This window comes from Tachysurus vachellii, chromosome 26, assembly GCF_030014155.1.
Source record: "Tachysurus vachellii isolate PV-2020 chromosome 26, HZAU_Pvac_v1, whole genome shotgun sequence".
NCBI classification, from domain to species: domain Eukaryota; kingdom Metazoa; phylum Chordata; class Actinopteri; order Siluriformes; family Bagridae; genus Tachysurus; species Tachysurus vachellii.
In genome coordinates this window covers 7843815-7857616 of record NC_083485.1, presented here as the reverse complement: position 1 = coordinate 7857616, position 13802 = coordinate 7843815, and the positions used below count along the sequence as shown (strand labels likewise).

Genomic DNA, 13802 nt, shown 5'->3' with positions numbered 1-13802 from the left:
AGTTAGTAAGCATCCACTGTCTAATGTCCTTCACACAATCTTCAATCTTATTAAGCTGGTGACATCTGACTTAGCTGAAACATATACAGTAGCTCTTTTTTTGTTCTATGTAGCACCATGTTCCTGGAGAAATGTTGTCTCATTTCACTGTGTACTGCATAAGCTATACATGGTTGAAATGAGAATAAAAGCTTCTTGACTTGACTTGATATAAAAGGATCTGGTGCTAAAATCTTGGTGCCAGATACCACAACACACCTGTGGAGTCCATAGCTCTGGGCAAGAGCAGTTTTGTCAGCACAAGGTTTGATCCACACAATATTAGGCAGGTAGATTTAATGGTAAATGAAGGGCAAGCACTTTTAAAACGGAAAACCATTTGGAATTAGCCGCAGAAAATTGCAATATCACCAGTAAATGACTTCAATAAGTGTATATCACATGTATGTATGTCAACTGCAAAATTGATACGTTACAATTTTTATGCAATGATTTTGTAATTATTTAGATGTTTGTTTTTATCAAGAAATAAAAGGCTAATTTTGCCAAGCAATTTAGCAAATGATTATTTTGGTTTGACTAAGATGTTAGGTTACATGAATGAGATTAGAACATGACACATGACAACTTTTAATGTCACTGTCAATTTACCACTTTTAGTTTTTTATTTTTTTTAGTTATTTTTAGTCTTAAGGCCAGATCACACCAAAAGGTCCTGAAGCCTTTTTATTGTAATGTAACACAAATTTTAATGTCAACAGTCCACATCAGATCCATAGACATAAAACTCTTGTGCATAAAAATCCTACCCCATACAGTTGCTGTAGATGATTCTTTTATAGCACTGTGTATCCTTGTATCTTATAGTTCTAGTTCAGCTTCTAGTGGTAGAGCATTTATTGTATTGGTAAATATAAGCCATTTTCTGGTTAAAAAAACAAAGCATTCTATTTAATGCTAAATAAACTCAAGTGGTGTGACCTGAACATTTGTGCTATAACAGACTGAATAAAATATTTTTAATATAAATGATTTCCTCATGTTTAATAGAGAAACCGAGCCAAGAATGTACATGTTAAATAGGAAGAAACGTGTTCCACATATAGTGAATTTAAATTTTATACCCAAAAATAATATCAAAGCTATGTTTTCTTGGTAATTTGGCTCTGGAAAAAGGCCAGGCCTGTTTTGAAAGTTGCAATTACTCCAGTTTGCCAAATGCCACATCAGCCACTAAAACTATCAAGAGCAGCTGCTTTAATGTTTATTTATAATCGTGAGCAGTCTCTTTAGTGTTTGACCATACAGTTGTTCACTTGTTTTAATGGATTTAGCTTCTCACAAGTAAGCTCTCCTAACTAATACCCCAGCTGTGTCACTGTAGATTGTACATTTAGTTATATCGAGTCATTCTCTCTCTCCCTCTCTCTCTCTCTCTCTCTCTCTCTCTCTCTCTCTCGCTCTCTCTGTCTCTGTCTCTGTCTCTGTCTCTATCTCTGTATCTTCATTCTCAATTCCCTTAATGCATGTGCCAAAATCCTCAGCTTACCCACCTGCTGTATGCCACACACAGCAGATGGAGAGCAATTGACATGGGATGGCATGCCCAGAGGAGAGAGAGAAAGAGAGAGAGTAGGAGAAGAAGGTGAAGCTTAACACAGAGTATACCAGAGGTAAATCAGTAAAACTGACTAAAGAACAATTTAGATGGAAGTATGGGACAAAAGTATAGTATTTTATTTAGGTGTGGAGAATATCTATAAATATGTGAATACTGTGTGATCATATTCTAACAAAGCTTCAGTCATTACTTTGAATGAATACAAGTTTACTAATGCATTAGCTCTTCACACTGGCTGTAGAAAATATAACACAGTACAGTCTCTTGACAGAAAAGCTGTAAGAGACTCAGATTTCAGATCTTGTGTGCTGGCTGCTTCTGAAGCAGCTCTGTCCTCAAAAGCTAAAATAAGCCGGACTGCAAAATTGAAATTAGGGGCATGTGGAGAGACCCATGGGTCCTAAACAGCATTTCTAAATGTACCTGTCATAGTCTCTCATGAACCTCAATTGTGTGCGCATATTTCTCATTACTTCCACTTCTCTTCATGTTTTATTGACTACAGAACATTTGTCTACACTCATCGGCCACTTTTTTTGGCCACTTTTTTTCAGTTTCCTGTTCTTAGCTGTCAGGAGTGGCACCCGGTGTGGTCTTCTGCTGCTGTAGCCCATCTGCCTCAAGGTTCGACGTGTTGCGTGTTCAGAGATGCTCTTCTGCATACCTCGGTTGTAACGAGTGGTTATTTGAGTTGCCTTTCTATTAGCTCGAACCAGTCTGGCCATTCTCCTCTGACCTCTGGCATCAACAAGGCATTTGCACCCACAAAACTGATGCTCACTGGATATTTTCTCTTTTTTGGACCATTCTCTGTAAACCCTAGAGATGGTTGTGTGTGAAAATCCCAGTAGATCAGCAGTTTTTGAAATACTCAGACCAGCCCGTATGGCACCAACAACCATGCCACGTTCAAAGTCACTTAAATCACCTTTCTTCCCCATTCTGATGCTCGGTTTGAACTGCAGTAGATCGTCTTTACCATGTTTACATGCTTAAATGCATTGAGTTGCTGCCATGTGATTGGCTGATTAGAAATTTGCGTTAATGAGCAGTTGGACAGGTGTACCTAATAAAGTGGCCGGGGAGTGTATATTAGATGAAGGCTGATTGTAACAGGGTACTTTTGTTGTGCTCAAAGATTTCTCTGTAATTGATTCAGGGAAACTAAGGAGCAATCAAATATCTTATACACTTTTAGAAGAAAGAAATCTCAGTTGTCTATATAGAGTTCTGTGCATGTTCTCCTTGTGGTCATATGGATTTCTTCTAGGCTGATCAGCGTTTAAAAACATGTTGGTTCGTGAATGTGTGTGTGCAGGGTGCTGTTCAATGGACTAGCGTTTTATCAGTGGTGTACCCCAACCTTTATTATTTCATTATTTTCTTCTGGCATAAATTTCTCATTGTAATATTTAGACAAACAATATAATTTGCTTAATAAAGGATACCTGTAAGTAAATAGTGCGATACATAATTTGAAAGCAGCATGCCACTCAATGTTGCCAAGACACCCATATAAGCTAAAGATAGATAACATTAAAAGTTTGTCTACTGTAAGCTAGAAAAGTTGACATGGTTATGACGTTGGACTGCTGATTGGAAAATTGTGAGTTTGATTCCCAGGACCACCAAACTATAACTGCTGGGCCCTGAGAAAGGCCCTTAATCCTTAACATAACTGCCTATTGGTATCAATGCTATAAATACAAGTCCCTCTGTATAAGGTAATGTTGCTTAATAATAGGTAATGCAGCATGTTGCTAAATGCTGTCAATGTATACAGAAACCAGAATGGCTGCAGTACTATAGGTGACACATAGGATTATGATATATGTATCACTATAATATCTCTCTATGCTGTAGCTTCAAGATTTCTCTTCACTGGAAGTGAAAGTGTTCTGGCATGGCAATGCCACTGCAGAATGGGAGGTTATAAAGACAGGGTTTGCCAAGGTTGATGTGGAATAAATTGAGTCTCCTGCATCTAGCCCTGAACCCATCACCACTGAACACATTGGAGATGAATTGGAACACTGATTGCACCCCAGACCTCCTCACCCAACATCAGTGTCTGACCTCACCAATGCACTTGTAGCTGAATGATCACAAATCCACACAGCCTGGCTCCATAACCTAGTGAAAAGCTTTCTCGGAAGAGTGGAGTTTATTATAAGAGCATAAAGGGGACTAAATTTGTAACAGGATGTTTAACAAGAATATATGAGTCTAATGGTCAGGTGTACCTTTGACGATGTACTACACCTCTTGTGCAAAATTACAGAAGTGTCTTAGCTGAAAGTTAAGATTACTACAATGTGTAAATAGAAACATATATGTCATTTTTTAAGAATTTTATATCATTCCAGTCTAATTCTTAATTTATCCCATACCATTTAAAGCTACATGCATTAAAGCATTTACTGTACTTGTGCTGTTTGACAGTCATTCTTGTTGTAGTATTAACATCTGGTGCACCATTGAAAGCAAAGCTGGCTTTATCAAGCTTCTTAAATCAACAATTTCCTCAAATCCACACTTGCCTTATGATTTCATGCCATTTTTGTAATGTATACAAATGTTACAAACAGACACTTAAAATGCATTTTATCCATTTAAAGCTTTTACTGCCATATTGCCTCCTCCACACTGTTAGTCAAGATAGTCCACTGCCTGTAAAACTGCCGTGCCTTCAGTCTAGAAAGCATCTCCTCCCACCACCATCTCTCTAGCCATCTCCTCTTCTGATTACAAAAGACTGTGGCTTGATTAAAATAGCCTGTTTGTTTGTGCAGCGTATCAGCTTGTTCACCAAGCAGAACAGCTGTGCAGCTAGATGAAATCATACGTAAACATTCATACCAATGAAAGAAAATAAGGAAAATCTACAACCTGAGATCTTTCATTAACGATAGCGTTCATTATTTTGTTTAGGCATAGTGATTTTCATGTATTAAAACGCAATTCAATTTAAAACAGATGAGTTTCTGGTTAATACTATTATATATTCCTATCATTTATGTTCTATACATATTTATCTTACATACAGTATTTGCAAAAGCATAAACGTGATTCTATGAAACCCAGATAACTACTAGAACCTGTGTGCATCATAGCACTTGTTAAAATGGACATTGTTTCAAAAAATAAAAATGTAGAATAAAAATGACAAAGTTTTAAAGTTTGAAACACAGAGCCCTCTTGTACTGTACAAGAATAAAAGACATATGCAGATCTTGCTACTTCTTACCTGCATCTAAGTTTTTCATCCAGTGTTCCTCTGGAGGTGACAGAGTACTTGGATGAACCCAGAGAATTCAATGCATTCATCCTGCCGAGCGAGAGAGAGAGAGAGAGAGAGAGAGAGAGAGATACATAGGAAGATTAGGAGAAACATATCATATGTCATAATTAGGCTTCCGTTATCATCCATCATTCCATCCATCTGTAACCTACTCAACCAGCTTGCACCGCTTCTGAACGAGATTAAATAACTAGTTGTTCATGTCACCCCTTCAATACACCTGGACGGTGAAAAACACCTAGATAAATTATGTAAAAAGGAACAGGACTCAAATCAGATGACTCATTCACAGGAGAGAATAGCATAACTATAGGCCAAGGTCATGTTCACCACCCAGTGGGTCAACCTCTTCTTAGACAAGGGACCCTCTGTGTCTTGTCAATGATAGATAATCAATTTGCATGAGAATTGAGGGTAATTTAACTCAGTAGTGAATCAGAATGTCCGGAAAAACCTGTGAACCACTCTTGCAGTATGTTATCTAGTATATTATCAGCTAGTGGGAAATGTCGAATATTTGAGGAGAAAACGCAAGGAATCAAACGACCCAGAACGGAAAACATAAGACAAGTGTAACTTATCAAGCGGTGTGAAAAACTACAAAGTGCAAGGCTGAGATAACACAGCAAACAAAGCGGTGAGAGACAGCTAATAAAGGCAAGTAATGCCTACAAGGGAAAACTCACTTAAAGCTAACAGTGTCCTTGAGCTACTGCTAAATGTATCTTGGTGCATTTTGACTACAATGAGAACACTGTTATCCCATATTTAGTAATTGAGTTATAGAACTAAAGACCAAATAGAAAATGAACTAAAAGTATGCAATTCACTCTGATTACCTAGAAAACAGACCAGACCTGACCAGACCAAACAGACCAGAAATAAAACACTGCCAAGTAATTGTGGTAAAGGGTCTGATTTTTTTATACACTCCCAAAATATTTTATTCATTAGTCACATCCTGCAGTTGGGATGAATCAGGGATGAGACTACCTCTCTGCACAGCTATGACAACAGTACTGCAAAAGCTGTATAGGGTGAAAGCTCCTTAGTATTATTTAGCACAGAATCATGCGAACATTAATACAATTATGTGTGTTAAAAGATCACAGACAAAAGCAAGGATCTGTCTGCTTCTAACAAAACCCTTGCGATGTTGTTATACAGTATAAATTTGTCTGTAACATGCCATTTGGAAATCTCCTGCTGATTAGCAACATGGTGTGCTCATCAAACAGGAGAGCTGTGCATGTACAGGATCTCACATTTGGAAGAAATCCAGGATGAAAACTGTGTTAATTCTAACAAGCTCAAAATGGCAGACACTTTTACTTGTCCAAGCAGCCATTAAGGAGCAAAAATACATAAGAAGACATCTGACTCTCATTAGAAGGCAGTGAACATACTCTGAGATTTGTGATATTAAGCTCTTCTCTGCGATTTCATTAACAGAACTTTTACTCAGCATACTTACATTATACAAGTGCCTACTTCAGCCCAGAGGACTAAATCATTTTTTTCCAACAACAGATGGCCTAGAAACTTGGAAAAATATACACAGCCTGTCTTGTCAAATATATCTGCTATCATAAACTAAATAGCTTTTTTTTTTTTATTAAATGAATCTGGTGTTATATACCCTGATCAGCCATAACAAGCTGTGATGCACTGTTTAAACTGACACCTTTTTTTCATAGCCAACATTAACTTTTCCAGCAATGTGAATTCCAGAAGCTCTTCTGTAGGTTGGGGTCAGATGATCTAGCCTTTGCTCCCAACAGGCATCAGTGAGCTTCAGGCATCCATGACTGTTATTGGTTCACCAGTTGTCCTTTCTTTTAGCACATTTGGAAGGTACTAACCACAGCATACAGCATGGGGACATCACACAAGACATGCGTTTTGGAGACACTTTGATTCGTTGTGATTTACCCATCACAATTTAGCCCTTGTCAAAGTCACTTTAGTCCTTATGCTTGCCCATTTTTCATGCTTTCAACACAACAACTTTGAGAACTGTCTGATCACCTAACAGAGAACTGTCTGTTGTTACCTAATATGTCCCTTCCCTAGTCAGGTGCCATTGTAAAAAAATAATCAATGTTATTCACTTTACCTGTCAGTGTTTTTAATGTTATGGCTGATCACTGTAAGTGTTGCTAATTGTGTGTCCTTATTTGACTGTAAATGATTATTGCTTTTTTTCTTAAAAAAGTCATACCTTGGAGTTCAGATTCTTCTCCTTTTTTGCTATCACTAATTTACATAACTTTGCATATTTCCTCATTTTCTGTGAACATAGCCTCCAAAAATAATCTCTTGCTCTCTTATTTAACTTGATAAGCTGCAGAGGTTCTTCAACGTTTCAATTTTTTTAGCTGTACAAATTTCAGGTTAAATGTCAGGGCTGATTTTCCTAAAAGCACTGTAGCATAAGGATGATTATCAAATTGTATTGCTGTGCTGTTTGTGGGAGGAATGACATGCTCTGTCTCCCCTGTCAGTCACAGAGATCCAGCCTAAATGCTTTCATTTAAAAAGATTAGCCTGGTTTGCCTGATTATTGTCGTGGATTTTGTTAACTTAACTGTGTCATTTTGCGGAAACTAGGCCGACCAATCTCTTTATATATTTCTAATAATGCATCAAATGTTAAAAACTTATTTTTGATGTCTAGAGTAATGAACAATGAATTTATATATTTTATATACAGATGCAAATTAAGAACATATAGATGCTCACATTTATTAATAACTGCTTCCTACATTTCCCCTATTCCCTTCCTGCCTGCCTTCCTCTCTTCTATTCTCTACTCATCAGGTATAAGGGTTTCATTAAAGACTGCCCCAGTGGGCAGCTGGACTCAGCTGGCTTTCAGAAAATCTACAAGCAGTTTTTTCCCTTTGGGGACCCCACCAAGTTTGCTACATTTGTCTTTAACGTCTTTGATGAGAACAAGGTAAGGAGACATCAAGCTGCAGGATCGCACGTTGAAACAAGGTGGTTTTAGCAAAAGAAAAGGGGAGGAAACCCCAGTATTTATGGGCAGTTTCTATATGCGCATATGTTTTTGATTTGTTGTCGTTGCAATGAAAAGCTGGTTATTGTGTGTGCATCTGTGTGTATGAGGGTTACATATTTACAACATACACTGACCTCATCTTGCCTGTCAACACATTAGAATTTTCAAAATCTCATGCTTTCTCAGCAGGGCTGTCAGAGAAAGTGAAATCAATATTGCAAATAGGACAATTATGTATCAATAGCATGGAATAAATGCTATAACCTGAATTTTTAACAGTATTAACTTGATAGAATGGTGCATATCATGTCTAGAGTAGACACTGGCATCTAATGTAATGAGGGACAAGAAAGCAGGCAAAGAAGTTCTGATTTAGCTTTCGAAATTAGTATAATATTCTCTCTCTCTCTCTCTCTCTCTCTCTCTCTCTTTCTCTTTCTCTCTTTGCAGGATGGACGCATTGAATTCTCTGAGTTCATCCAAGCACTGTCGGTCACCTCCAGAGGAACACTGGATGAAAAACTTAGATGTAAGTAAGAAGTGACAAGACCTACATATATCTATTATTCTTCTACAGTACAAGAGCACTCCTTAAGTCTTGGTGACTTCAATCAAATAAATCTTGACCAACTGTCTATTTATTTAATATTTTAAATAGATTATGAAGTTTTATTCTAACCGTCTCTATGTTTTGATTGACACAATATTATTGTGTTAAGTCCACAACCATTGCTCGAGAATAGGAATTAAAATGCGATGGCTGATCAATCTGAATTTATTAATAATGAATTGTATATCATTTCTTACACAGATTACAAGACTATTCTGACCTCTGACAGGAAAACATAATTGTGAATTTTAATGCTATCAGTATCAGTCAGCACAATAGTAATGATCTTATGTCCATACAGAAATGTTTTACTAAACAATGTCTTCCCATGTCTGATAAATGTGCTCAGTGACTCAGGGTCATCATTACCGCTAACCACTGAAGCATAGCATCAATTATATGCTCATATAGTGTTGATGTTACAGGGGCCTTTAAACTGTATGACCTTGATAATGATGGCTACATAACACGAGATGAGATGCTGAACATTGTGGATGCCATCTATCAGATGGTGGTGAGTTGTATAATGTAGATTCCTGCATCTTTCTGCTCCTTGATACAAATTCTCAATTATCTTGGATTACATTTTTAGGTTTCAACTTCTTTCACTTGCAGGGAAACACAGTGGAGCTACCTGAGGAGGAAAACACACCAGAGAAAAGAGTGGATCGCATTTTTGCTATGATGGACAAGGTGAAGGCCACACACAAGACTTTCCAAAGTGATATTTCAAATAGAAAGCTTGTCATAAATTCTTATGTGTATTTAATTATTTGTTTATAGTTTTTTATATATATATATATATATATATATATATATATATATATATATATATATATATATATATATATATATATATATATATATGTGTATATATTGCAAAAGAAAATATATATATATTTTAAGGGTGGGTCTACCTTTTTTTCCTGTGCGCACGGTCTTTGTGGCTCGTTACAGCCCTCAATCATGGTTAACTGGTAAGTTAAAGCATTGTGGTGTTCCAGAACCTTATCCAAGCTTAGCATGATGCATGACACAGAGGAGACATTTTAAAGTAGCAAAACAAGAACAAAGATGGCATTCACTACACCAGCATTTATGGCTGTTGCAAGAACTAGAAGCCCAAGAGAAATTCTGCAACGAATCAATGACAGAATGGAAGCAGTTTCACTGCTACATACAACACAGGCCCTGCACCAAGCACAAGCATTTCCTTCAGATGCAAACAGCAGCAATGGACACCAAGAAATGCCAAGATAAAGTACAGTATGGTAGCAGGAGCATGGCCAAGTGAAAGGAGGGAGGAGCCAGGAAACGTAGGTGCCAAAAAATTTGACTGTAAGGCAAAAAATCAGGATGAAATTACAGAGCCCCTTTGTGAGTTGTCCCAAGCCAGAAATGTGTAAAAAAAAAAAAAAAAAAAAGAGAGAGAGAGAGAAAAAGACTGAAACACAGAACACTTGTCAGAGAAATCATGTACAGGTGTAGATGCTTACCACTCAATGTTTCCTGTTCCTCCCTCCATTGACCATGCTTTTACATGTAGTATTTGCAAAGTATCTACAAAGCCATCCATGAGATTGAAGCCAGTCAAAGAAGAGGATGATTGCATTGCCTTCAAGAATCAAGGTGGCCAAAGAGGAGCAGGCATTCCTTCTGGTAAAGCTGTCTGAAGGTAATGTCAGTGCAGATTATGTGGCCATAGACATTAATGACATTATTCAACAATGAAACTAACAGGCAACATTTTAATAAAACACTGTGCTTGAGGGTAAAAACATAGTTCTAAAGAAAATCAAAGGTCCTGTATAAGAAATGAAAACAAAAGAGGACTAAACAGTACTCCACGAATCTGATGCATCTAGAACACAAGGCTTAGATTACTGAATACAGCTCATCATCTGGAAGACAAGCATTGGAAAATGGTGGAAGCATACATGGTAACAAGTCGGGTGAATTACAGCTAGTCAGAGCCAGGGTCAGGTCAGGCTTTGTGTCTAGTAAATTTGGGAGAGGTGTTGAGGCCTTGCTTGGTGGTCTGGTGGTGGCAGCTTGGTGATTGACCTCACAGCCTTCTATAAGTAGTCCAATGTCATAACCACTAAGTTATCACTTCCCCTCAACAAAAACGGCAAACACTTATCCAGCAAATTTACGCATCTCAAAAACAGTGAATTCACTAGGCTACCTGTTAAGCTGAATCACCTAGGCTATATTCTAATAAATGAGAAAAATATGAAGAACAGAAATATGCTAGAGACATGATAATCTCTTAAAACTATAAAAAAGGAAATCAATTCAAAAACTAAACTAAACCTTAAAAGATGAAATTTGATGTTGGTGCCATTCAAACCCCTTAATTTAGTGCAATCTCTACCTGTGTCCCAAGTGATACACACAGGCAAGCTAAATGTTAAATGCATGCAAAGCATTACCATTTAGTTGAACATTTAAGCAAAGTGCACTGTGTATTTAAGGCTATGGCTGCTTCCAACTGGTTTGCATTTTGCACAGAATAACAACAACAAAAAAATCCAAATGTGACAAAAGGCAAGAGAAAATTACCTAGCAACCTAGCCTAACTTGCTGAAAACATGATGAAAAACTTAAAACTATTACTTAATAAATGTGTAAATCATTGGGCTAAATGTAGGAGAGTCATGAATTATCCTCAAAGGAGATCAGATGTAAAGAGTCAATAGGGTGATAAAGAGGTTCTTAAATTTCTCAGAAACAAAGAACTAAATTTATGACTCTCAGAACTGTGAACAGGATGATTAGAACATGCCAAGTTACCTGATGCCAAGCCAGGGTCAGTGTGTAGATGTACACGAATTTTGTATATTACAGCGGAGTTCTTTTGACCAGAGTACTTTTGATAACTTTGCCAATCACTGATGTGCATTTTCAGGAATTACCATGAATAGAAATCTGTCTGTAGAAAGTGTTCAGGAATTTTGGTACTATATTTTGGTCCTGTGACTACCCAGCCCACTATCCAGAGGTGTTACCTTTAAGAAGTAGCTGTGGTAGCTAAGTGGTAGCTCACATCTGACAAAAAGTTGTTGGCTAAGTCACAATGACCACATGAGGTGCAATTCAGGATCAACTACATATTCAGTTTACCAGATGGGAAGAAGAAGAAGAAGAAGACTTTTTAACTAAAGAGCTCTGGGCACGTGCCACTAAGGAAGAGCAAAAAAATGAAAAAATGTACTTTCCCACAAACTGAGAAGCTTCTGCACTTTATTGGACAACAACAAAATATAGAGTTAAAAAGCTGAATTACAACAAATCTGTTCAGAGATGTCCCAGGAAGAAGACATTACACCACATCTGTCTTATAAAACCAATTTGGCAAATGAACTGCAGGGTACTAGCACAATCTCAAGAGAGATGTGGAAGAGATGTTAGAGCTGAGGAAGAACTTACAGTTTGAAAGTATATTTGTTGAACAGATGGATGCATCACAATGTGAACTTAATGTTACTGCAAGGTGATGGTGATGAAATCGGAACAGTATTGTATGTCAGCCAGAAATTGTTTTCAAGAGAGATTAGACAATCTATAGTGGAGAAAGAGGCCCTGTCACTAAAACGGGCCCTTATTACAGGAGAAATATTGTTACTTAAAACTTGAAGAATATATGTGTCTTTACGTACATTCTACATAGTACTTACTGTATTTCCTAGGCTAAAGTAGAAGCTAGGATAGTTAAGTGGCTGTCGGAGCTTAGTTATGGGCTACTGGAGTACGCTTCAACTGAGAATAATTTTTATTCTATTCCCAGACTGTAATAAGTGTTTGTTTGATTGTTTTTTGTCAAGCTTACTTGGAGAACTTGCAGTCCATCAGTATTGAGTTCACTCAAACATCAGCAGTCAGTAAAGTAAAATATTAGTAGAACAGACCAAACATTAATGCTTGCTGTCAGGTATTTCCTACAAAAAAAGAATCAAGTGTGACAGTCAGAGTGGGCAGAAGAACTGTAACAGGCTCTCCAAGATTAACTTACCAGTGTTTTCATAAAACTACACAAAGTGTCCCTCAGGCTACTGATGCAAAGGGCAACCACACCGAATATTTGTTAGAAAATAAATATAAATATTAGTCTGACCACTTTTTAGTATTTCTTAATGTAAAAAATGATCAATTTAATTCTTTTTGAAGGCATTTATGTTTTCCAGTAATATCCTAGACTTTTACACAGTATTGTACATATGTTATTATTATACATTTGATTTGTCTGGCCATCTTATCCCGTTATGAAGTGGATGACTGGTTTGAAGTTTGAGTTTAAGGAAAGTGTATATGTCTTCATTACCAGAATGCAGATGGGATGTTGACACTACAGGAGTTTCAAGAGGGCTCCAAGGCAGATCCTTCCATTGTACAGGCCCTGTCACTCTACGATGGGCTTGTGTAGCCAGACTTCAACATGGCACACAGTGAGTATCCACACTGTAAAACCAAACCTATAGAATCTACTCATTAAAAAATAATATGCACTCAGTTTGTTTGGGTATATTTCATCCCATGTATTTTTTATGTTGCAGTTACTAAATACTTTTAACAAATAGGTATTAACCTATTATATATTCACAGTTGTGCTCAAAAGTTTGCGTACTTTAGGAGAACTTGTAAGATGTGTATCATTTTTTTAAAGAAAACATGAGTGAGAAGGTAAAACTAATTTATTTTATTTCTTATAGGCCTCAATCAGTCATATTTTCCAAATCAATGGCAATATTTAACAATTTCTTTCAGGGTATGAGCACAACTATATTTATATATACTGTACTTATGTGCTTGCTGACTAATTTACTTATGTAAAATGTAAAAGTATTTACCACCCTCCAAAATTCTATTTTGGGTCCTCTCTTTACTGTTTACTGGGACAATGTTAAAATTCTGAATTCTTTTAGAAACACAAGCCTTTAAGCAACTATTGCTATGAAGTCTATTTTCTGCTCTGCACTACAGTGGTGCAGTGGGTAGCACTGCTGCATCACAGATTCAGGGTCACAGAGTCAGTCTTGAACTCTGGTTATTGTCTTTGTGGAGTATTCCGTGTTGTGTGGTTCTCTGGTTTTCCTACAAAATACTGGTAGGTGGATTGGCTGCCCCTAAATTGCCCCCAAGCAAAAATGTGTGTGTGTGTGTGTGTGCGCGCGTGTGCGCGCGCGTGTGTGTGTGTGCGCGTGTGCGCAAACACAACTAAACTAAAGGTTATGCATGTGAATAACAT

General features: G+C 37.2%; 1 protein-coding gene across 1 annotated transcript in view; it reads left to right on the top strand.

Moving 5' to 3' along the window:
- The window catches only part of ncs1a (neuronal calcium sensor 1a), a 40140-nt gene that overhangs the window by 23019 nt on the left and 3319 nt on the right, over positions 1-13802 (top strand). Inside the window, exons 3-7 of the mRNA XM_060863598.1 lie at positions 7743-7881; positions 8395-8473; positions 8980-9068; positions 9170-9247; positions 12882-13002. Coding sequence (XP_060719581.1) covers positions 7743-7881; positions 8395-8473; positions 8980-9068; positions 9170-9247; positions 12882-12980 — 484 coding nt within the window. The 3' untranslated portion in view covers positions 12981-13002. The remainder of the gene's footprint in view (positions 1-7742; positions 7882-8394; positions 8474-8979; positions 9069-9169; positions 9248-12881; positions 13003-13802) is intronic.